Below are 24,004 nucleotides of genomic sequence, written 5' to 3'. Positions count from 1 at the left end.
TTAACTAGTCTTCAGGAATACCTCATGAGGGACATTAAAGCTCTATGCATGTTTGCTAGTTTTTGTTCCTTCTCTCAGGATAATCCCACATTGCTTCAATAATGACATCTGCGTTCTGGGAGGGCAATCCATTACTGATGGTGCCATAATGGCTTGGTGACTACTCTTCCAGTGAGACCTTTTCTGATGACCCATTAATGAACAATAGATCAACTGAAGGATCATAATTTAAAAGATCCCTGAGTTAGGTGCCTTTTTTTATTTTTTTTTTATAAATACTTGAATGATTCGTATGTCAGTGTTAAGTGTTTTAACAAAAAAATAGTTTTACAATGACTGAGCTAAGAATGAGTGAAAAGGCAGCAAATGTCCAAAGGAAAACTTCAAAGGACCTTCAGAAAGTCTGGCTCTGGAAATGTAAAGAAACAAAGGGTGACTCAAACTTTTTCACAATACTGTATATTGTAATATGCTTAGAAATATTGCCTCCTAAGAGACCTACTAAATATAAAGGTTTTCTCTGACTTCCATTTTGCTTGAGTAGTTTTCCATAATTGCTTACCATGTCGGTAAATGTTGTATACACACCCTTGTGTTTAGAAATGCAAAACACTCCCTTATTTGGTCCCTCTAAAATAAGTACATATGTTTGTTGATTAGGAAATTATGCTTTAAAAAATCTAATTCATCTTTAAAATATATTTTTATATTAAACCTGTAGCAGGATTTTGTTGAAAGGTGAGTTAGAAAAAAGCTTCTCTTTTTCGCGCCTGAACTTCCTGCCTGCGAACAGCTGACTACCACGAGCAGGTCACGTGACAAACACGGAAGCCCAGTATGGGTAAACGAAGTTAAAACGAAAAGAGTACACAATTATGGAGGCTTGAGTGAACTCTCCGTGCCTACAACGAGATCTAAACTATGCTGCTGCATGTGCGCCTCTCTGGCTGGGCCTGCTGGTGTTTGTTTTCCGGTGTTTTCTCGGTATTTTCTCTGCAGCAGCGTCTCACTGTGAACCTGAACGGCAAATGGAGGCTGTCAAACTCCAACGGTTCATTGTTACTGCCTGCACAGGTCCCAGGCTGTGTCCACTCAGCTCTGCAGCAGCAGGGATACATCACGGTAAGACGACTCACTTCATGGTGTTAATTTGTAGTCTTTAATCTTTCATTTATGTGCATTTAAGTAATGCATTTTTAACTTATCCCTATAAATTTTATTCCATGTAGTCATTTATCAAATGTTTAGATTGTATGTAAAATATATTAGATCAGACAGCCTGCGTGGGTGCAAAGAGTGAAAGACATACAGGTGAGACTAAAGGTTAATCCCAGTTCCAAGAAGGAAACAAATGTCAAAACTCTGAGAATATGTCTGCTGTTTGAAGTATTTACTGCAAGGAGCTATCAGGTTTGTGATAGATGACAAACGGTGTTGAGCAATAGTTATCCAGGCTTTCTGAAGGTCTAGGTCACTCATTTTCCGGTGAGTCCTTGATCCCGACCATTTTAAGAAGAATGCTTTTGTTCGTTTGTTCATTTATTAAAGCTCTTAACACTGATCTATGCATAAAGCAACTCAAGTATAAAACAGGGACCCAACTGCAGGGGAAAAAAGCAATTTTCTTTCTACACATAAAAACCTAGAATATAACCCATTCTTATATCAAGAAGGTGATTCCCAAAGAGCTAATAGCTGACAACATGGCATATCAGCATGATGTGCAAGGTGTCTTTAAAAAAAATTGAGGAAAGTGGAAAAGTGAAGAACAAATACAAAAGTGACAGGCCCACTAAACTACTTACAGTGGGTGAACAGTATCTGAAAGGTATGAAGAAATCCAGCTGGCCCTTCAGCTGATCCAGCTTCTGTTCATTGAAACCTGATCAGAAGGTCTCTGTGGACAGGTTGCTGTCAAGAACCCATTCATAAGGAAGGGAAGCCAAGAGAAAAGATTGGAGTATGCCGAGTTATACAAGAGCTGGACTGGGAAAACATACAGTGGAACACCCCTTAAACAGCCGCACCCCTTAAACACATTATGCACTGACATAAAATGTACTGCATGTGCTGGTAAAACATTTGACAGCCAAAAACTAAGAGGACTAGCATTTGTCATTCCTGGTAGATAAACCTTGTCCTTTTTTGTCTTTCAGGACCCGTATTTCAGGTTCAACGATGTCTCTTATCGATGGATTGCGCTCGACAACTGGACATACACAACCACATTTACATTGTCTGCTGAGCTGAGGTCACTATACCTGTATAGGTCATAATCTAGAGACTCCTTGTGCTCTCTGTCTAACTAATCTGTGTAATCTCTTGATAGCGTCAAGCAGAAGGTGCTTCTTGTGTTTGATGGCGTGGACACCGTTGGGTCGGTTTCACTCAATGGGATTGCTGTTGGAAAGACCAACAACATGTTTTGTCGACATGTATGTTTAACTTGAAACAAGCACACAGTACCGCCCCACATGTTCTTGCACATGTATCACCCGTGTGCTGTGCTTTTTTGGTGTGTAGGACTTTTCTGTGAAAGACTTGCTGAAAGACGGCGAAAATGTTCTGCAAGTTGGTTTGCTGTCACCGATTCTTTACGCGTCTGAGCAGAGGAAAGCTCACACGTCTTACGTAGTTCCTCCTGAATGTCCTCCAGGTGTCCAAAAAGGGGAATGCCATGTCAATTTTATCAGAAAAGTAAGTCCCTCCCTTCTAGAAAATAAACTGGTAAAAACAGAGAATGAATACCTTCAAACATAACAGCAAACCCTTTATAATTAAAGCTTAAAGTCTGCCCTTCCATGGCATTGTGAAAGGTTGACTTTAAAATCCACTGCGGTGGATGACATGAGCCAATATGTATGGACCTGTAACTGTGCCTGAAGAAAAATAAACCTCAGTGTCTGTGTTGGTCCAGGAGCAGAGCTCTTTCAGTTGGGACTGGGGACCTTCGTTCCCCACGATGGGACTGTGGAAAGGCGTTCGACTCGAGGCTTTTGATATTCTGCAGCTCGTCCAGGTTTCCTCTGTCCCTCTCTACAGTACGTCCCATCTAATCTTGATCACCAACCTTTTCTTGGGGATAAATGGATAGTCAAACTGGGGGCAATTTCAGATATAAGGAGAATTTTATAAAGCCTTAGTGTCTCTCCTCTGATAGAGAGTGGTGCATTATTTATCGATTGCATAAGAGCAGTTGTGTAAGACGCAGGCACTCAACACAAAAAGGAATTTTATTTATTTATTTGTTGCGAGCTGCACTGAATTTAGATTTTTGGAGTTCAGTGTTCTGTTGTGACTTCCTCAGGAAGGATCTTGGGCTATTTTCCAGAAAGTTCTGAGAATCTTCGCGATAAAGCGCCCTCTCTTACTTATTCCAGTATTTCCTGTGTCTTTTTATGAATAATCTATCTGTCCAGATGATGCCTTCTCCCAGTGGAGGGTGCAGATTGAGCTTCTTATAGATGCAGTTCAGACAGCACGTGGCCAGCTCACACTCTCCATACCTGAACTGGATTCAGAGCAAACCTTCCAGACACACTTTAACCCTGGAAAGACCAAGAGCAACTTCACCATACTCATCAACACGGTGCTTGAAATGACTCCAGTCTCATTGTTGTGTGTAATATCAATTACCCGTCCACGCTCATGCTTTATTTTTTTTCTTCATTCAGGCCAGTCAGGTGAAACTATGGTGGCCAAATGGACATGGAGAACAACCGTTTTACCGTCTCACTATCAGAGGATTTCAGGATGAGTTTTTAATTTTCAGCACAGAGTCTAAGGTGAGAGTGTGCTGCCTGTCAGCACATGCAGTCTCCTCATTTTTTATTTATGGATTTTAATCACAGTGCAATTTATCGTAGCCTCCAAGTCTGACAACTGAAGACAATGCAGATAACTTAAACTTGTAATGTTTTTAAAGTCCAGCATCGAGTGGCATCTTACGGTTACAAGACAAAGTTTGGTTCTGTAGAAATGACCCTACTTCTCACATGGTTTATGACTTTATTGAAGAATAAAGTCATAAATATTTATGGATTTTAATCCCAGTGCAGTTAATTGGGTCACCAGATTTAACTATCTCTTCTCTATCTATTGTTCTTTGTCTACTGAGTGAACAATGTCCCTGAGTTTCACAGTAGCTCGCGTGTGATGTCCAGTTTAACAACAAAAGTGCAGAATTTAATGCAGACTTCACAAACAAGTAGCTGATGTCACAGTGGATACATCTTTTATATACAGTCTATGGTTTCAATATAAAAATTGCATAACTGCAAAGTTTGAGTTTATATTGGATTTTCTCTAAACCTCACAGAATCAAAAGTATACTGCATCAGATATACACGTACACTCTCAATAACATTTGGTTAAATGTCCCTTAGCAAGTTGTGCCTCAACTAGAAGCTTTTGATTTCCATAAACAAGCTTCTACGACGGCCCCAGAGCATGATGCTACCACCACCATGCCTAACAGCTGGTGCAGTGGTCTTAGGTTTTAAAGCCTCACCTTTACACCTCCAAACATATCTCTTGTCATTGTCGCCAAACGGCTAAATCTATGTCTACAAATGAATGGTTCGAAAAGGAGACTGTCTTATTGACTAAATAAAAAGCTACTACCACAATACAGCTTACCTAAAAAGCTCTAAAATACTCTAGATTGAATTGAAAATTAAGCATTAAGAGCTTTTTCATGTTTTTTTATAACAATAATACTTTATTAATGTAAGTTTTCACTTGTGCAAACACCTGTTTCCTTCTTATCTCATTCTCTCCCTGATGATCTCTTCCTTTTCCTCCATTGCACCACAGTCTCACTCACGAATGGGTGTTGAAATAATAATGAAGTAGACTGTTTTTCTCAGGAAAAGCACTTTTTGGATGTGTCCACTTAGAAAAGGAATAAAAACTATTTTTCTTTGTTGAAAAATAAAATACTTTTCACCCTTTTTCATTTTCATGCCACTTGCCCCACATTGAATGGGACAGTTGAAGTTTTCACTGATTTTTAAAGTAGCTGTTGTAGTAAATTGAAAGCGCTCATGAGAGTATCCCCCGCAGGTGTATTTTCGCACCGTGGAGCTCATCCAGGAGCCAGTTGTTGGATCCCCGGGCTTGAGCTTTTATTTCCGTATCAACGGGAAACCAATTTTCCTCAAAGGCTCCAACTGGATCCCAGTCCACTCCTTCCAGGACCAGGTCACCCCTGATGTGTGAGTGGACGTTGGTTCTTTTGAGTTCAGTCAAGTGGTCGCTGTTTAGTTTAACCTATATTCCTCTTTTGCCTCTTGTGTGTAGGTACGTGTCGGGTCTTTTTAGTATTTTATTTTCATTAATGCCGGATCTTTCTGCCTGTCTGTCTTGCAGCTTAAAGAACTTGTTACAATCAGCAGTAGATGCTAACATGAATGCCCTCAGGGTCTGGGGAGGAGGAGTGTATGAACAGGATCTCTTTTATGAAATTTGTGATGAGTTGGGGATCATGGTAAGTGACGCTGCCCTCTAGTGTTTAAAAACAAAACTTTAAATACTTATTTTGTTGTGGCCTTTGAGACATTTGTAGTGATACCCACAGGTGCAAGAGACCAACATAAACCAGGTGAGATTTACTGGCACGGTCTATTAACTGAAGACGATACAGTTCCTTGGATAGAAAGCTTATTGTAGTCTTGATATATAATAGAGTATCCTTTGAAATACTGACGTGGTACATGATTTTTCTGCAGGGTTTTTTGTGTGTAATTGTCTTTATAAGGTTTTGCAGATCAGGACATATAATAAAAATAATCTGGTCCTTAGCAGGTTTTAAAATCGGTAACTACAACCTCAAATAAACAACTCGTGGCATATTAGACAAAGTCATCATTCAGCAAAAAATAAGCCAAATTGCAGAAAGTGTGTGAAAATCTGTTTACAGCCTCACCGCTTCCATAGGATTCAACAGGATAAGTAAGATGGTAATAAATAAGAATCAAATGCGTTTGATTAGCTGATTATGAGCACCTTGATAAAAGCAGTTTGCTGTTCGGGAGCATTAAGGTGTGTTTTGACATCCTTTATCCTTTGTTTGATGTGAAGCCATCTGTCTGACACCTAACGTTTGGGGCAATGGGATGATGATCAGAATGAATGATGATCACGTTGTGATGACCCAGTCAAAGTCCAGACCTCAGGCTGATTGAAATGCTGTGGCAGGGTGTTGAAAGAGCTGTGCATAAAAACAAATGCCCCCAAAAGCTCAATGAACTGAACCAATGAGAGATCAATAAAGTCAGTTAGAGGCAGTTCTATAAACTACTGATTGAGTAGATGTAGTAGTCATTTTAAGACCTAATAAGGACTAAAACATTTTTTGTTTACCTGAAATGTAAACCTTTCTTGACAGACTGTGCACTGCTTTGTGTAATATGACATCCAGCTGGCATAAGCCAGTTGTTGTGCTCTTGCACATGTATGTAACAGTCTGTGGTATTTTTACATGATTTTGGTTGTGTAACATCACTGAACATATTGTAAACAGATGGTTTGCTCGCTGTGTTTAAACACATCTTTAGGTTTGGCAGGACTTCATGTTCGCTTGTGCAATGTATCCCACTGAGACCGACTTTATACAGACAGTAAGAGAAGAGGTCGTCCAGCAGGTCAGTTGATATACGGATGTGATTTTTCTTATTTCCTGAAGGTGTAAAATACTGGATAAACAAACCAAACGCACAGTTTCTCTCGAAAGGCTCCGAGAGGAGATTTAAAATCCTAAAGAAGCTTGAAGTGATGTTTCCCTTTATTTCTTTCTCTTATTTTCTTTTTACTGCTCAGGTTCAGCGCCTGAAGTCCCACCCCTCTATAATAATTTGGAGCGGTAACAATGAAAACGAAGCTGCTCTGGCAACAGATTGGTTCGACATCCCAGCTTCTCAAAGGCCGAAATACATCAGTGACTATGTGATGCTTTATGTAGATAATATAAAGAAGCTTGTGCAAGAGGTGAGTCTGGTTATGTCACACTTAATGTAAGGATCTGTGTTTTAAATGACTGATTTATCTGTATTGTAATTTACGGTACTGCCAAAGTGTTTTTCCCGTCCAGATTGATTAGTTTTTTACATATTTGCCACACGTGCATGTTTCAACAAAGATAATCGAGTAAATACAAAAAGCAGGTTTTTGTGTTGTTTTTTTTAATTGATGATTTAATTATCAGGAACTGGAGCAATACACTTGCCCAGCAATGTATTTTCAGTATTACTCCTGCAAATCGGTAGAAACAAAAGTCCCATCTCCTTTAGGAGGACCAGAGTCGCCCGTTTCTTGTCTCCAGTCCAACGAACGGGGCTGAATCGGAGCAGGAAGGATGGGTGGCGGAGAATCCCTACGATCCTCACTACGGAGACGTTCACTTCTACAGCTACATCCTCGACTGCTGGGACTGGAGGACCTTCCCACGGACGCGTTTTGCCTCTGAATATGGTTTCCAGTCCTGGCCGTCCTTTTCCACTTTGCAGCCGGTAACTAAATATTATAAAGAAGGAAGCAAACATGGATTAAAGTTGCTGACTGTTTGTGTTTTCCTTTTATGATGCTGCAGGTTTCCATTAAAGAAGACTGGAGCTACGGCAGTAATTTCACTTCTCATCGTCAACACCATGAAGACGGAAACCAGCAGATGATCCTGCAGACTGCTCTACACTTCCACCTGCCAAATGCCACTGATCCCCTGAAAAGATTTACAGATACTCTCTACATCACTCAGGTGAGGTGCAAACCGTCCATGTGTGTGATACTTTTAAGGTGGTATTTAGACTGTAAGTAAAAGAAAACCAACCTGAGTCGAGGAGAAGCTGTCGTGGAGATTTGCTTGAGGGACCTCTTGAACCTCAATGTTCCATTTGGGTGGTGCAGGTGGATGTAAATGAATGCAGAACTGATTGTCAGCAGCATCTTCCTAGATCTGGTACAAAAACCGTCGGTCATCTAGGCACCTCAGTTCTTAGCTTTGGTAGTGTGACCATTTTAACGTGGAGGTTGTTTTCTAAAATACTTACATAGTCATCTTTGTGTATCTGTTTGCACAGAGTTTGGTGGGAAGTGGAAAATGCTGCATTATTTTGCACAGAGCTTCTTTGCAGCCGTCTTTCCTGTTGCTTTCGAGGAAGACGACACACTGGTCATTTACGCCATTTCAGACCTGAGCCGTGACCTGAAGCTGAGGGCTGTGGTAGGCTTTAGGAGCCAGAATAATTTATTTATTTATTTAGTTATTTTAGTCCCATTTTTGTCTGTTTTCAGTGTTGAACATCTTTAAAGATCAAAGTCTTAGCTGCTGTTATGTGATGTGATGCTTCATGGTAAAATAAATGAGGGTGGAAATATGTTTGTTAAATATTCTGTCATTATAAAATATGACAGTTTCTATTGATAAAAACAGAATTATCTTCTTAAGTCTAAATGCTTGTAGGGGAGTGCAGATCAGTTGAACAGTAAATTTAAACTGGCGCTGTTAATATTGTCATACTTTTGTGCATCAGGTGAATGTGTTCTCCTGGACTGAGCTGGATCCAGTCTGCACGCTAAACTCGAGCATGCTCCTCGTGCCTGGAGGTAGCGCTGTGGCGGTCTTCAAACAGCCCGTCGCCAGCCTGTTAGCAGGATGCGGAAACTGTACCCGTCTTACCTGCCTGCTCACCTTCCAACTGGAGGACGACAGCAGCCAGCAGGGTCCCACTAACCACCACTTCCTCTGCTCGCCCAAAGATGCTCAAGGACTCCGCAGACCCAACATTACAGTAAGCATTGATTTTTACTGAAAATCATCTGAATAATTTCAGATTCAGGACAGGCATCTTGCCTTGCCCAGAACTTGATTATAGACATGTCCTTCCATGATGGTTCCTTGCCTTCCTCGGTACTCTCATCCTGGACTGTGGTGCTGACACTAACCAGTCCCTTGTTTCTTCCGCTCAGGTTGAAACCTTCCATTCCACATACATGTGACTAGCCATTGTAGTTTGAATGGTAAATGGCCTGTATTTGTATAGCGCTTTCCTAGTCCCTAAGGACCCCAAAGCGCTTTACACAACCAGTCATCCACACACTGGTGATGGCAAGCTACATTGTAGCTTGTACAGCCACCCTGGGGCGCACTGACAGAGGCTGCCGGACACTGGCGCCACCAGGTGAAGTGTCTTGCCCAAGGGCACAACGACCGAGACTGTCCAAGCCGGGGCTCGAACCGGCAACCTTCCGATTACAAGACGAACTCCCAACTCTTGAGCCACGATTTGATGTCATGGCCTGGCTTGCCTGCTTTCCTAGCGGCCTCTTCATGGTTGATTGCCTGTGCCTTCAATCCCCCGCAGGCTACCTTTCCTCTCTTTATATTGACTACTCTTTTCTCCAGTTCTGATGTTGTTGTAGTACAGGAGCTGTTCCTGTATCCAGCTTAGCCTCACAAGCCTAGAGACCTTCTGGTACTTGGCCATGATCCTACTCCTATCACACTTGGCCTAATCTCGGGTGGGGGTAATGATATCTCCCCCCTGACCTGGCGTCTTGGCTCCCCCTTGCCGTAGCATTTATGTTGTACATCATCAATCTCTAGTTGTAAGGATACTGGATATAGACACCCCAGGTGGGAATCGAACATGCGATCCTCTGCTCCAAAGGTGTGTAGTCTAACTACTACGCTATCCAGCTATATACATATAGATATAGAGTTATATATTTAAGTTATTCCATAAGCCAATAAAGACTGATGTGTCCTTCCACACAGGTGAAGGTAGAAGAAAAAAAGACATGCTTCTCAGTGACCCTCCACTCTGACTCCGTGGCTCCTTTTGTCTGGCTCGACGTGGGAAACATCCCCGGACGTTTCAGCTCCAACGGCTTCCTGATGGTTTCCAGAAACAGGACAGTTGACTTTAACGCGTGGCGTCCTACCAGCGTAGCAGAACTTACTGCGTCCCTTACAATCACATCTTTAAGAGACATTTACTGACCTGAGACCAGCCACCTTTCCTGTTGAACTTTAGAAAACTGGAACGGTAAGACAAAAATCGAGTGAACAGATGCAGGCACTGCTCACAGGACATTCAATTCAACACAGAAGAGTATATATATATTTTCTTGTAATATGTGAATGTGTGTGTGAATGGGTGGATGACAGGTTGTGTAAAGCGCTTTGGGGTCCTTAGGGACTAGAAAAGCGCTATACAAATACAGGCCATTTACCATTAATATTGTAAAAAAAAAATAAAGGTTTTAAACTCGTAAAATATGAAAGCCATTTATTTTTGTGCACAGTACATACTGTTGTAAGTTCTATTAAAAGATAAACTTTTAACTGTCTCATACCATCAATCCTCTTCAGGGGGCTGGAGCCCATCCCAGCTGTCTTAGGGCAAAAGGCAGGGTACACCCTGGACAGGTCACCAGTCTGTCACAGGGATAACATATACACACAAACAACCATATGCACTCACATTCACACCTATGAATTTCCAGCTAACCTATCCCCACTAACTGCATGTCTTTGTAAGAGAACCAAAGCAAACACATGGAGAACATGCAAACTCCACACAGCAAAACCACAGCCTGATGGTGGAATTGAACTCAGGACCTTCTTGCTGTGAGGTAACAGTGCTAACCACTGTTCCACCCATCATTCTGTCTCATGCCACACTGGTTAAATCACAGGTGTCGAACTCCTCGAGGGCCGGTGAGACTATACATTTTTGCATTTAAGATATTTTATTTTAAAAAAAAATGTAACTCCAATATGGCATGTACACGATCAAAGGAATTATTTAGGGCTTTTCCTGGACAGATGTTGTATGGAGTTAAAAATGGAAAGCGATGTTTTTAAAATTTTAATGTTTTTTCCCCTCTTCAATAGTTATCATTGCTCACTAATAAGACCAAAGTATTTCTTATCCAGTTACTTGATTACTGAAATAGTCGATAGATGCAGCCCTACAACTGTAACAGCCCTGTAACTAATAAAGTGGCCAGTATCCTCTTAACTTGACCTGCATGTGATGTGAATTCTAACTACAGAAAAAGCACGAGTTACACTCTCTGAATGGGCACTGCACGAGTTGGGCAACTCAGTGATGAAGCAGCTTCTCTATCGCTGATGCGACAGTGACGTATTGATCTTTTGATGGGGTCTCTGCTGCTGGTCTGCTCACAGATGCAGTTTCAGAGTGCCCCGCTCAGAATAACAATTTGCCTCATTTCCACTGTCTACATATAAGGGAACAAAATGAAGAGAAAGGAGTAGTTCAGTACAAAATAAGACTGGGTGATTTATTAATCTCATCAAGACCATTAATACAAAGCAGTTAAAAGGCCACATACCATCAAATAAACCAAATGCTGGATCAAGCTGTTACATTGCCACCAAAAAGGTTCTGTTGAGGGTTTAAAAAGGAAAAAAAAAAAAAAAAATCTTCTGAAATGAACCCCAACAATCCTGATATGGGAAACTTGGGACAAAAACATGGGCAGAAACAGTCAAATGCAGTCACTTCTACTCTTTATAGAAATGCTCCTACGCACGCCTTTCATCCCTAGTTGGATCAAAAACTGAATTATCCACTGCCATCAAGCACGAGGAATAGAGGGGCTCTGTACTTTCAGCGCAAAAGCAAAGAGTTAAAAGGGCACGAGTGAGGCTTTTTTTTTTTTTTTAAGCAATTCTGCTCACGGCGGTCGAACATGTCAGACCCAGCATGGGGGATAAAAGCGAGGCGGTAGACGTGTGTTTGTTCTGCCCTGATCCACGTAGAAAGCAGGTTTAACAGTTGCATAGGACCACTGTGTTTACAAACATGACCTATAACAACTGTGGCTCTTCAACAGTACAGCCTAAAGTGCACAAAGTGTGTTTCTCAGGAGAAAAAACAAGGAAAAAAGGAAATAAAAATTCTAATTATTCACTATGCTCCCATACTTGCAGTTGAATTTACGTCTGCATGTATTCAACTGGAACTTTAAAACAATTCCAACCTCTGTTTAATGAATGTAACTATTAAAAAGTCTTGGAGGAGGGGAAAAAAAAGGCAATTAGTAGGATGTACAAAGTGAAGGTCGCGTTAAGTGCTTGGCATACTGAACTGTAATTTCATTGCTTTGAAACACCTAAGGGGCAGGGAAGAAATAATGGCTTTCCTTAGTTAATAAACTGGAGATTGTCTGTGAGTAAGTTAGTGACGTTGACCTGCGTCTGAGTTTTTTCTTTTTTATCCGACTGTGGCAGCAGTGGATTATTAGGCAATATATGACTGAACAGATGTGGATGAGCGTACAATACAACAGAAAAAACCCCTTGTCACTTTATACAAATTATTTAGTTAGTGTATACATGTTATATATACACACACAGTATCCACAAACATGTACAATTTCATAGTGTATAGCTTTGTTCTAAACATTACATAGGCAACTTTATTTTTATTTATTTTTTTTAGCATTTTAGACACCGTTTACTTATTTCCGTGAAGTAGAAAACAAAATAAAAGGCACATTTTGAGCATGATGCGAGGATTATTTCAGTCTTTCAAAGGGAAACAAAATGTTTCAAGCAAATTAAAGAAAAAAAAAATAAAGAGAAAGAAGAAGAAGCTGGGTTAAAAAGTTCCTTTTTCATGGATTGGTGGTTGTTTTTAGGTCTTTGGAGCAGCCACCGGCAGACCCAGCTTTGGTGGGAGGATGCGTGCTTCCAGTGCTAAGTTTTAATACCAAAGAAGAAGAGTTGGCCATGAGGGTGGCTTCTGGAGAGGAGCACAGTGTCAGACAGCAGCGCGCATCCTTAAGGGATTCGGTTAAGACATCGGCTTTTGAAGAGCAGGAGGACATGTCGGAGTCCTCGACTTCGACCTGGAGGTGCTGTTTGATATCGTGGCAGACTTCCCTCCGTCGTGCAGCGCAGACGGATGTTTTATTTATTTAGTAAGTCCAATCAAAACCTGCTGACTTTGCCCAAAACTGATGTGCAAATGGAGTGTTCTCAGCTCTCGTTTTCAAGACTGCGCTGAGAGAACTGGAGCCTGGGGTCAGAGGTCAACGCTGTTTGATTTATTTATTTTTAAAGGCAACGTTTTGTGGCTGTGGAGAGGCCCGTCTTCAAAAAGAAAGAAAAAAAGTTTGACTCATGTTCTTACAGTCACAGTGTTCAGCTGAGATACAAGGTGTGAGGGGGGAAGGGGATTCAGTGTCACCTCCTTGGTGTTTCTGCTAATGTCACATTTATTTAAAACAAAAACAAAAATCCCTTATCCCCCTGCATAAAAATAAGACTTTGGCAACTGTTTGCTTTCAGTTAGGAAAAACAAATCAATGAAAACATTTGCTGCTTACAGCCACTGTGAGTGAGCTACATCTGTGAGCTGCAAGACTCCAAATCACGTCAATGCCCAAAAGAAAACAAAAGCACGACAGTTGAAGCTACAAAATCCAAGGTCCCCACATTCTCCCCTCCTCTCCGTCATCCCGACTGGTGACGGAGATGTGGGGCTGTGGGGTAAGCGAAGTGTGTGAGACATGAGAACTTTTATCATCAGGAGCAGGAGGTAACGCTCCAAGCCGACAAACACTCCTTGGTGTTTAATAGCTGGCACGCCGGTGTGGGTTTCTCATTGGCACGGCGGGTTTTAACGATGGAGGTGGAGCTACCGATCCCCCTGAGAGGCACAGCGGGGGTTGGTGGAGTTTGTATGTTGAGCAGTGTTTTTCTTTCAGATCAGTAGCTTTGAGTCATCTGTGTTGTAGTTTGAAGGAGCAAGTTTGAAGTTTGCCTTTCGGTGGTGGTGAAGGAAAAGTTGGCTCAGTGGCTGCTGTCGGTGTTCTCCACCAGCGAGAGGCTTTGTACTGGCGCCTGTAGCAGCTCCCTTTTGTATGTCTTTGGTGGGAGTTTAGGGAGGTGTGGGCTGGAGTTGTAGCGAGGGGGGACAGGTGGAGCGGAGGTGGGAATAGAGAGAGGGCAGAGGCTATTCTGGCTGGCGCTGAGAGAGCAGCCCCGCCTGGCAATGCGAGGGGACGGTGTGCTGGGTGGCGTGTTTGGGGAACTGGGCGAGCTGCCGTAATCCCAGGTATATCGGCCCACGGGCGAAGGCTGGTTGACAGGGTAGTTGATGAAGATCTCCGGGGGTCGCTGGGGCACCGGGGGAGGCGTGTCTGGGATGGGGTCGCGGGGTGGTGGTGGAGGTGGAGGGCTGGGCAAGGGGCCATCGGTGGGAGGGCCGTTGTAGACTGGGGGTCGAGGCTGGTTCCTGTGCAGAGGAGGCGGCACCCGGGGAGGGATGGCAGGAGGGCTGTCGGACCTGGAGCTCAGCTGAGACATAAACACATAAGAGGTGTGTCAGACTTACTACACATGCTGCCCTGTTTATTGCACATCAGTGATTCCTAACACAGCGCTCTACATCCCCACAAGGGGGCTTCAGAGATATCAGAAAGCATTCATGCCATGTGAAGTTATTTTCTTACAAAGTTACTATGTGGAAAAAGCTGGTAAAAATCTGGATTTGTTTTTTCCAGCTCAGTTAATGTACAATGTAAGCATTACAGTCCTTTCCCTGAGGCCTCAGAGCCGGTTAGCATCCATCTGGTAACCACCAGCTGCAAGTGGTTGTGGAGTGAAGCTGATGATAGAGGGTGCTGGACCAAAAACCTTGGCATTGCCTAACTGATTGGAAGATGCCAAGTTGTGCGCAAATACGCATCGTTTTACTCTCCAAACAGTCTCCTTCAAAGTAAAAGCTGTTCTGACACCAACACATTTTAAAAAGTGTAACTTTTACTCTCTTCCCAGCATCAACCACTTGGTGGGTATTTTACCAGTGCAAACTACAGGTGACTGCAGCAGTCTGATTACAAACAAAAGCGACTGCAGTTAGGTTTTCAGTGTAGCAGCATATACCCCTTTGTGACGGATTTTACCGTCGAGTTGCCCCCGACGCATCCATCAGAGTGCGAGCGTGTGAATGTGAAGCCGAAAACAGTGCTAGGCTTTAAATATGTTGGTGATGAGTTTGGAGCAAGGAATGAGCTCAAATTGGGAAGGAAAAGCACTGCTAAAAATATTCACTCGTCTAGCTTTGCATACATATGTACAGTGACATTTTATTCTTAATCCACCCATTCACAAATGTTTGCAGAAGCATGCCTAGGTGCTCGATTTTATACACCCGTGACCATTAAAGTGATCTTAAATGCCAAAACAAACTCTTAAAATGACTCCAAGTCTTCAACTTTAAATCATCTTGACTTCAGAGAACTGAGGTAAGTCTTTGCAAAACTCATAATGATGCAGAAACGGCGCACTGCTCTTACTTTAGTGTCCGACATGGTGTCTTTCCTTCGAGGCGGCAGAGGTGGTGGCTTTAGCTCCTCTCCAAGGTGGTGGAGGCTACCACATGACGCAGACTGTAACTCTGAGGAAAACGGAAAACACGGATTAAAACAGATGAAAAAGCTGACATGCTCGGCTACTTTTATATTGGCAGAATTGTGCAGAACTACAATCGGGAGCAATCAAAATAAACTTCACACTCACTTCCAGTAAACAGGAGAACTGGAGCAAATATGGAGTTGCTACTACCTGTGAAATTCAAACACAGAAGATTAAGGTCACATGTGGCAGAAGGAATTAGAAACATTTATTAACCTGAAACCTAAACTCTACTATCGGAGAATGTAGGGGCATAGTATATAATTTAACTTGGATCTGCAATACTTGGACTAGCTGCACGCTTTTCTTTGTAAACCATGGATCAAGCATCGGCCTCACACTCACCGCCGTAGGAGTTGCTGAGCTGGTCGTGCTCTGTGAAAACTGAGTTAAAGTCAGGAGTGGCCGACTGTGGGGGAGTGGGCGTGTTCGGAGAGGTGGGCACCGAAACCAGCGACTCCGAATCGTTCTCATTGATACTCCGGAAGGTGATCTTGTGTGGGGGGTCCCTCTCCAGGGGGACAGGGTGGCCCTTTAGGGTGCCAGAGGTAGATGTTCGCACGGGGCGGATACCCGGGGATTTCAGACTGTACACGGTCTTCCTGGGCTGCAATGAGAGAGGAGAATCAAGAGATAACACATTTCTCAGGATGGGATTGATCTTATATTGATTGAACTTACTGAGATCCAATTTAAATAATCCAACCTGCCCTTTCCAATCTGCAACTGAACTGGAACTTGTATAAGAGCAGTAAAAACTTCACTAAATTATAAATACTCACAAATCGAGGAGGCTGCCTGCAATTCCGAGGCTCTATTTCCAGAGACTTTCTGAACAGGTAGTCAGTAAACTCCTTCTCGCTCAGGTTACCCATCGGGTTCAGGTTCTCGAAAAATTTCTGTGCAACACAATCATTAGTCAGAACTCAGGTACTGGGCACAGTTAAGACAAGCTCAAAGACAATTCTGGAAAGGCGAGTGCTCACCCTCATCTCGGGCTCCACTTTCAGACAGTAGGGCTGGTTCTGATACTGCTGGATCTCTCCTGTGATTTCCGCCACTTTCCTCCTCTTGCTGAAGTTGATCAGATCCTTCCCGTGGCGTTTCAGGAAGTCTGGGTTGCCTTCCTCCGTCTTCAGTATGTTGGTTAAATAGATACCTGAGGACCAAAAAACAAAAAATGTGAGTAGAGCTTGAAGTGTTTATTTGTTCAGTACTTTCTCACTTGTTAAGTCAATTTACTATTATAAAAACAACTCCGGGACAAACAAGAGATTGAATTGTTTTCTGATAAATAATGGTGACTCACAGCACAGCCAGGATCCAGACACAACTACTTTAAGTCAACATTTTTTTTGTCCTGCCATCCTTCACTAGCACAGTCAGAAGACTGTAGAAGACTTACCAAAGAAAGGCACACAGGGTGGGTTTATCGACTTGAGTTTAGCCAAGTATTTCTTAAAATGGTCCTTGCTCAGTTCTGCTGCCTCTTCCAGGATCTTCCTTTTCCTCTCTGGTACTGCCTGCAAAGGTGAGGGAGAAGAGCTCAGACTGCAGTCTGATCACCACCTCAGCCTTACAGCGTAAATGCCAGTTTCAAAATCAACGCCAAACATTGCATGTAGACACACAAACACAGAAATGTGCAGAGGCCTTGAGCCCTCCCTCATTTTTGTTTTTCCTACTTTGCTATTAGAAAAAAAAGGCAAAGGAATTTATTGAAACACATGCGAACACCTGGAAAGACTGTGTATAAAGGCAAACAGAGTTTTTAACAAGCTAGAACATCAATATTTCTTAGTCAAGTTCTCCTCCACTGTGTTTTAAAGGCTGGCTGCAGACACTGTTGTTACTTTCTTGACCTCTGATTTCAACCAAACAAGTCAAAGATGGATTCATCACTCCAACAGAGCTGCTGCTACTGATTCTCAGTCCAGTTCTGGTGTAATTTAGCATACAGCAGCAGCAGCAGATGCTTTTCTTCTCTCTTTCTCCACTTGTTCAGGTCCCTATACATTTTGTTTTTTTGGAAGTACACAGTACTGAGATGCCAAGATATGCCGAGTTATTGGCTGATATCTGTTTGGAAATCATTTTGTTGGAGCAAAACACTATTTTATCCTTGTCAAACTTTGTCATTTTTAGCATTTTTATGCTAAGTTGTCCACAATGTGCTGACATAGCACTGGTTCATCCCTTGAACGATTCCCCAGGCTTTCACTCATTTTCACTTAAGACCACTAGAAAAAGGAAAAGGTCTGGCTCCTCTGAAGCAAACGACTTCTGCTTTAATTTGTGTAGTCCTGTTTTTCTCCTCATATCTCACTCACCTCATAGGTGTGATCAAGTCTGTAGACTGCAACAGAGTTGATAGCACTGAGCACCTCCAGCACACCGTTGAAGTTATTGAGCTCCTGGAAAACCTGCAGAATCTCTATGACCCGTGTGAACACCGCCACCCTCTCTTCCAGGTTCATTGTCTCCACAATACACCTGAAACACGCAAACACATCCACGAAACATCGTTAGAGGAAACGGGACCTGAAAAATTAACGGTGAATTTTCTTATAAGCAAAGTGACTCACTTCTCAAACCACAGAGTAAGGTTGGTAGTGTGGCGAATCATGCGGAGCAAGTTTGGAGAGTGCTTCTCTTTGTCCTCTTTGGTCCAGACGCTGCCGACCAGCTCGGAGGGCCGAACAGCTCTGTGGAAGCAGAATTTTATTTCTCTATGTAAAGAAGCCGATTGCTACACGCATTTTCTGACTTCAACCTTCCACTTCTATGGCTATGAGTGACTGACCTGTACAGCTCAGACTCTATCAGTGTCAGCTGACGTGCAATCTCTATGGGGTGAAGGGTCATGAGGTCAAACAACTCCAGTTGGCCGCTTCTGCAGATGTGCCACTCGATGGAAGGAGGCGAGCTCTCAAATGTGATGCTGGGACTGACGCCGTTTGTCTGAGGCTGCATCTTTCTCCTGATGATCTTATTGATGGACTCCACCCACTTTCTCATGGACTTACCTGAAATAAATAAATAAATACATAAAAAAAAAAAAATCATCCATTAACCACTGGTGTGTCACTGTACTCATGTTTCACAGGTAAAACTACACTAGAGACTACATCAAGAAGCCCAGTGAGGCTTTGCTCAGATCCAAACAGACAGTAGTTGGACAAATCATCAAATCAATCATCACAGTAGTGATGTGGTCTTTTTAAGGCAAACAAAAAGACTATATTTTAAGTCAGAAGACAGGAAAAGAAAGTCAGCAAAGGCAGCAATTTGCCTGATAATGATCCCGTACAGACAAATTATTTATAGCTGCAATATAGTGTCTGAACCCTTTCTTTTCCTGCACATGGATATAGGTTAATATTTTTATACACACACAAAAATAACTAAAAATGCAAGAGGTGACGAGATAATTTAACAGGGGGACATAATTTCAGAATATCATATTCAAAGTTAGATTTTACCAAAATATACCTCAACTTAGGACAAGAAGTTATGAACAGCAATTAGATTTTTTGAAACATTATTTTTGGGGGCATTTTTGCCTTCTTTGATTGGACAGTGAACATGTTTCAGACAGCAAAAAGGGTAGAGAGAGCAGGGGAAGAGCCATGGGTTGCAATCGAACCCAGGACACGATATCGAACCTTGTCGTATATGGTCGCCGTATGATTTTGACGTACCAATATATGGCACACGAGGATTTAGATAAAATAACATTGCTTGCTGTTTATTTGCAATTTACGCATCAGAGGTGGCTCAATAAACACCCTTTTGGACGTAGCTTTGATAGATAAACGCTGGAAATATTGCAAAGTTCAGCTGTAGGACGGCTTTTCCCATGTTGTGTCAAATGTTTATTTATGGAAGCAGCCGTTTGTGTTTGTGACTGACCTCGCAGTTGAATTTTGGTGGTGAAGTATTCTTCTAGTCGACTTCTAAGCTCTGCGTCGTTCTCAAAGTCGTAGAAATGATGTTCAACCCACTGACGGAAAACATTGAGAACCCTGCGAGGTGAAAAAGGTAGTTGAGTTAATTTATTATTAGAGCTTCACAGGTTTATTAGGACAATATGCATACAGTTTGCAAAGTACATCTACAAGGGAAGATATTTCTACCGTTTGTTGACATTAACAATTATATTTGGTATGTCAAAGAAATACATAAGATTGCCAAGTAGTTCACAGAGACATGCCTTAAAAGGGAAAAGCAAACGTCGAAAGAGGGACACCTTCTGAAGTGCCAGTGTTAAAATACACAGTCTGACCACATTTAAGTGCTTACTGAACAACAGACCACACATACTTTTGTCCTGCATGTACACTCTAAAACATCCTGAAGGCTTTGTTTAAGACAGACACTTCAAAGATTTTAAACTCTTCCTCAGAATGTAATATAATAGCAGTACAGGACTTTACCTAGTTTATAAGGTCCACTCGTTTTGTCATCGTTTCTGTGACTAACATTCACAGAATTTACAGGAGCATGTTTGACACTAAGGAGCTCCCTCTTTTTTAAAAGGGGACTTACAAGATTAGGTCAGACTCTGCTGCTCCTTATAAGGATACACAGTCAAATACAAAAGTAATTCTGTGACATGGTGAGAACATTTTTGCCTTAACAGGGCGACAGACACAAGAAAGCACTTAAATAACAAGTAGAATAAGCTTTCTACAAATTTGAGTGATGTTTATCTAAAAATGCAGGTTGTCCAGCTGTGTATTAAACTCAAAGTTGTGTTTTGGAGCTTAGTAAAACACATAGCACTTGAATTTAAAATGACCCAAACATGAAGTTCATCTTACGATGTCCCTTGCCAAACCTTGACTGCATTCACAAGATTTTCAAAACATTTGACTTCTGACCTTTGACCTTTACATCGAGGCCACTAACATTAAAAACCATCTGAGATTATTAGGAGATAGACCTAGGGTGTCAATTTGAAAGTCGTAGATGACTTCCTTCGTGTGTCATGGCATTCACAAGATTTTCAGAAAACTTGACCTTTGACCTCGTTCTTGAGGTTGAGGTCACTGAGCTTCAAACTCATCTGAGATTTTTAGTACATACCCTTATGGGGTCAATTTGAAGCTCATATGTTGCCTTGTTCTCAAGTTATCGCATTCACAAACTCAGGCGTCCACATCGCCTGCCCTCCCATGTGCCCGGCGGGGTGACGACAATACCAGATCAGCCTTTTACGGCCGAGGGGTTAAAAATAACAAAACAAACCAAAAACGCTACTTTTTGCCTTACATACAGTATTTCAGTGTTTAAAATGAGTATTGACTCAAGACTTTTGAACAGTATATTATTTCTTTCACTGTTAGTGTTCCCCGTCTTTCTACTTTCACTCAAATACACAATTAACTTGCACATGAGCAAATTCTTCACCTGAGTTGGACCGGCTGTACGTATTCCTTTCGGAACCTTTGGAGCTGGGCTACCATCGGATGATCATTGGTCATCAGTATCTGTCTGTCTTCATCTGTTGGTTCTGGATCAGGAATCGTAAGCCTGAGAAAAGAAATGATCAGGTGTACCCTGACGTCAGTTACAGTTGTGCAAAATCACGAATTATAGCAAAAGAATTACTGTAGTCACGGAAAAGACTGAACCTGTCTATCAGCAGGGTGAGAAACTCGTGTGGCTTGCAGAATGATCGGTATGTGGTAAGAAATGTGCGAACGAAATTGGGATCTAGAAAAAGATCAAACAGATGATAAACATAAAGGAAATTAAAATATTCATTGCCACTAGCGAAGCTTATGCAGCAGCTTACCAGCATACATATGGTATGTGAGCCTCTCTATGAGCTTGTCCACTGTGCCGGCTTTAATGATGGGGATTCCTGTTTTGCTCTGCACTTTGTCCTCAAACACTATATTCTCCTCAGAGTCCTGCACCGCAAAACGGTACACCTCTGGAGAGGGCAGTCTTAGAGGCTGTGCCTGCTCCTCTTGCTGCAGCTCAGTGTCCAACATGCGATCTAAAGTAGACCGGTATTGCAGAGTCACCAGCGCTGCCATCCACGCTTCCTTCTCCTCTGCTGTACGAGCACAGAATACGGCACGGGTATCATCTTTGGCTACCAGTTCAAAGGCGTTCCGCAGCTCTGGCGAGTCCTCGCGGTCCGTAATGCTGACCTTCCTCAGAACAAACTTCTCTTTCAGACGGAACTCCGCCCCGCTACCCGCTCCCGGGAGCCGTGAACTCTGATTGGCCTTACAGCTGATCATCAGGCCATCAAAAAGGAAGTTGTGTCTCTCGTGTTTAGCACCTGCACGTATAAGCGGGCCCTCCAAGATGAACTCGCTGCAGCACTGACCGATGTCTTTTCCCTCCCAGCCGTCGATGCTTTTCTGGATCTCGTTCATGCGTTTGATGGCTAGCTGTTTGCTACGAATCTGCCTGCTATACAGACGATACATTGGCTCACTGTGAGGGAGGAATAAAGTTTGGTCAGAAAACCCCAAAGCTCAGTGCACAAGTTTTTAAATGCTGAACCACTGAAATATAAGTAGACAAACATAAGTCTTTATTGCTTATTAATAGTAAGTAGACGTACCCAGGTTTACGTCGAGGCTGGTGTTTGGCATAAATTCGCTCCATGCTAGATTGAAGGTTAAGCAGAGCTGTAAGCGCCTGTTTCAGACATTCTCTGTCGTCTAGGTCTTCACTGCGCTCTTGAAGTTGCTGTAAAACGTATCAGAAATATTCACGATTACATAATATCAACGTCTTCAGCTTTAAAAAGACAAAGTGCAGGTGTAGCTGATAATGGCACCAAAGGCTTGTTCATATGATGTATGAATGGCTTACTGGGACACTTAATGGAGTTGATTACATTATTTTAAAGTCCTACAGAAAGCCTGTGTTAAATGCAATTAAAATAGTATTTGATGTGTTACATCTCATATTAATTGTTGGGCAATCTCAATCTAACGGCTGCGTTTTCCTGGAGCATCAGGCTCAGTTATTACATCACTCTGGCATGATGATGGTGCCACAGGACAGAGAGCTTTCTCTCGTGACACCATGTGAACATTGCTCAAAAGTTATGTACCGTGTTGGATGTGATAAGTGTGTCTTTTGTTGCCTTTTCCTTCCATAACGCCAACAGGTGGCGGCAAATGGCTACCCTGCCCTGAGCCTGGTTCTGCCAGAGGTTTCTCAATATGAAAAGGAGGTTTTTCCTTCCCACTGTCGCCAAGTGTTTGATCAGAGAGTCGTTTGATGGTTGGCGTTTTCTTTGTATTATTGTATGGTCCTTACAATAAAAGCACTGTGAGGCAGCTGTTGTTCCGATTTTGTGCCACTTAAATAAAACTGAACTGAAAAAAAAAATTCATTTAAAGCAAAAAGGTCTGAATTTGTGGTTTGTGTCACACTTATTACCATTTCACTAGCACTCGAAGAGGGGCGGACGAGTGTTTGCAGGCAACTAGAGCTGATTGTGACCAAAGCAACAAGGCTTTCGCCAGCTGGATGGGGAATACTATACTATGACTGGTAGTTGCCAAGAGATCAGCAGCCTCTAGGTTAATTTGAGTCTTTAGCAATCGATTTCCTAGTGACTGCCATTAACCTCCAGCAACCACTCTCCAAACTTTCAGGAAACTAATCTTTTTTCCCCATATGACCGAGGCTTTATTCACCAAACCCTACACTGTCGTCATGGTTGTCACGTGTCAAAAATGCAAACAAAACACCACTTAGAAACGTTAAAATTACTTCATATTATGCAGTATTCTATAGTTAATAAGCTGCAGGGGCGTATTATTTCCTATTTTATTTATTTGAGGTCTTAGGAAAGTTTGGACTTGGAGAAGGCTTTGTAATTTTGTCAAACTTATCCATCTTTTACCTAGCGCCTGTGTCCTTTTTAATGGCTCTAGCGCTTCAGAATATGCACTGGAGAGATATAACTGACAAGCAGACCGTATCATAGTATAAAAGGACTTTAAATAGATTCAGTTCCCTACAATAGTTTTGCAAGCCGATGATATGCTTCTCTTCATCTCAAAATTGGAAAAAAAAAAATCTACTCCCATGTTGATGTCAAAATTAAGGATCTCTCCCTGGCTATAATATTAATTTTGATAAAGCAAGAGCAATGCCAGTTGGTTTTGATAGCAAAACTTCATATCCATCCATTTCCCCTTTCTCCTGGTCCGACTTGGGATTTTTATATCTAGGGATCGATATAAAGCCTAATGTTAGGTACCTCTTGAGACACAATTCGACCACAGTACAAAAAGAAATAAATAAAGACCTTGCAAGATGGATGAATCCGCCAATTTCATGGATGGGTAGAATAAGTCTAATAAAGATGAAGAGGCTTTACTATTATCTTAAAGGTGATGGAACTCCTTTTGCAAAATTGGGATGTAATCCCTTTGATTTAGTAGGAGACATGCAAAAATAAATCTCGCACAAAAACAAAAGACAAGCCAATTCTTCAAAATACAATGAAAAGCTGGCAAGATATAAACAACTGTATTTGAGGAAGAATTTGTTTACCTACATTACACT

At 42.1% G+C, this 24,004-nt stretch overlaps 2 protein-coding genes across 2 annotated transcripts in view; one reads left to right on the top strand and one right to left on the bottom strand.

Annotated features, from left to right (window-relative positions):
- Positions 1 to 806: 806 nt before the first annotated feature.
- manba (mannosidase, beta A, lysosomal) lies at positions 807 to 10,342 on the top strand. Its single transcript, XM_082516966.1, has 16 exons — positions 807 to 1,122; positions 2,157 to 2,251; positions 2,330 to 2,435; positions 2,524 to 2,697; positions 2,918 to 3,041; positions 3,420 to 3,589; positions 3,675 to 3,785; positions 5,065 to 5,216; positions 5,371 to 5,488; positions 6,558 to 6,644; positions 6,820 to 6,987; positions 7,290 to 7,508; positions 7,589 to 7,809; positions 8,050 to 8,218; positions 8,529 to 8,786; positions 9,773 to 10,342. Exons 1-16 carry the CDS (start codon positions 922 to 924, stop codon positions 9,995 to 9,997), a joined length of 2,598 nt encoding a protein of 865 aa, XP_082373092.1. The 5' UTR covers positions 807 to 921; the 3' UTR covers positions 9,998 to 10,342.
- A 944-nt stretch (positions 10,343 to 11,286) lies between these two features.
- The window catches only part of sos2 (son of sevenless homolog 2), a 40,872-nt gene continuing 28,154 nt past the window's right edge, over positions 11,287 to 24,004 (bottom strand). The window contains exons 9-23 of the mRNA XM_082516965.1: positions 22,038 to 22,165; positions 21,252 to 21,907; positions 21,088 to 21,169; positions 20,864 to 20,986; positions 19,364 to 19,476; positions 18,255 to 18,477; positions 18,037 to 18,156; positions 17,782 to 17,944; positions 16,857 to 16,974; positions 16,438 to 16,610; positions 16,234 to 16,350; positions 15,797 to 16,058; positions 15,557 to 15,601; positions 15,334 to 15,434; positions 11,287 to 14,332 (exon numbers count right to left, since the gene is read on the bottom strand). Coding sequence (XP_082373091.1) covers positions 13,826 to 14,332; positions 15,334 to 15,434; positions 15,557 to 15,601; positions 15,797 to 16,058; positions 16,234 to 16,350; positions 16,438 to 16,610; positions 16,857 to 16,974; positions 17,782 to 17,944; positions 18,037 to 18,156; positions 18,255 to 18,477; positions 19,364 to 19,476; positions 20,864 to 20,986; positions 21,088 to 21,169; positions 21,252 to 21,907; positions 22,038 to 22,165 — 2,931 coding nt within the window. The 3' untranslated portion in view covers positions 11,287 to 13,825. The remainder of the gene's footprint in view (positions 14,333 to 15,333; positions 15,435 to 15,556; positions 15,602 to 15,796; positions 16,059 to 16,233; positions 16,351 to 16,437; positions 16,611 to 16,856; positions 16,975 to 17,781; positions 17,945 to 18,036; positions 18,157 to 18,254; positions 18,478 to 19,363; positions 19,477 to 20,863; positions 20,987 to 21,087; positions 21,170 to 21,251; positions 21,908 to 22,037; positions 22,166 to 24,004) is intronic.

Source organism: Aulonocara stuartgranti (genome assembly GCF_965226115.1).
Source record: "Aulonocara stuartgranti genome assembly, chromosome: 19".
Lineage (NCBI taxonomy): Eukaryota > Metazoa > Chordata > Actinopteri > Cichliformes > Cichlidae > Aulonocara > Aulonocara stuartgranti.
The sequence above is the reverse complement of the archived record's forward strand: the minus strand, read 5'-3'. Positions and strand labels throughout refer to the sequence as shown.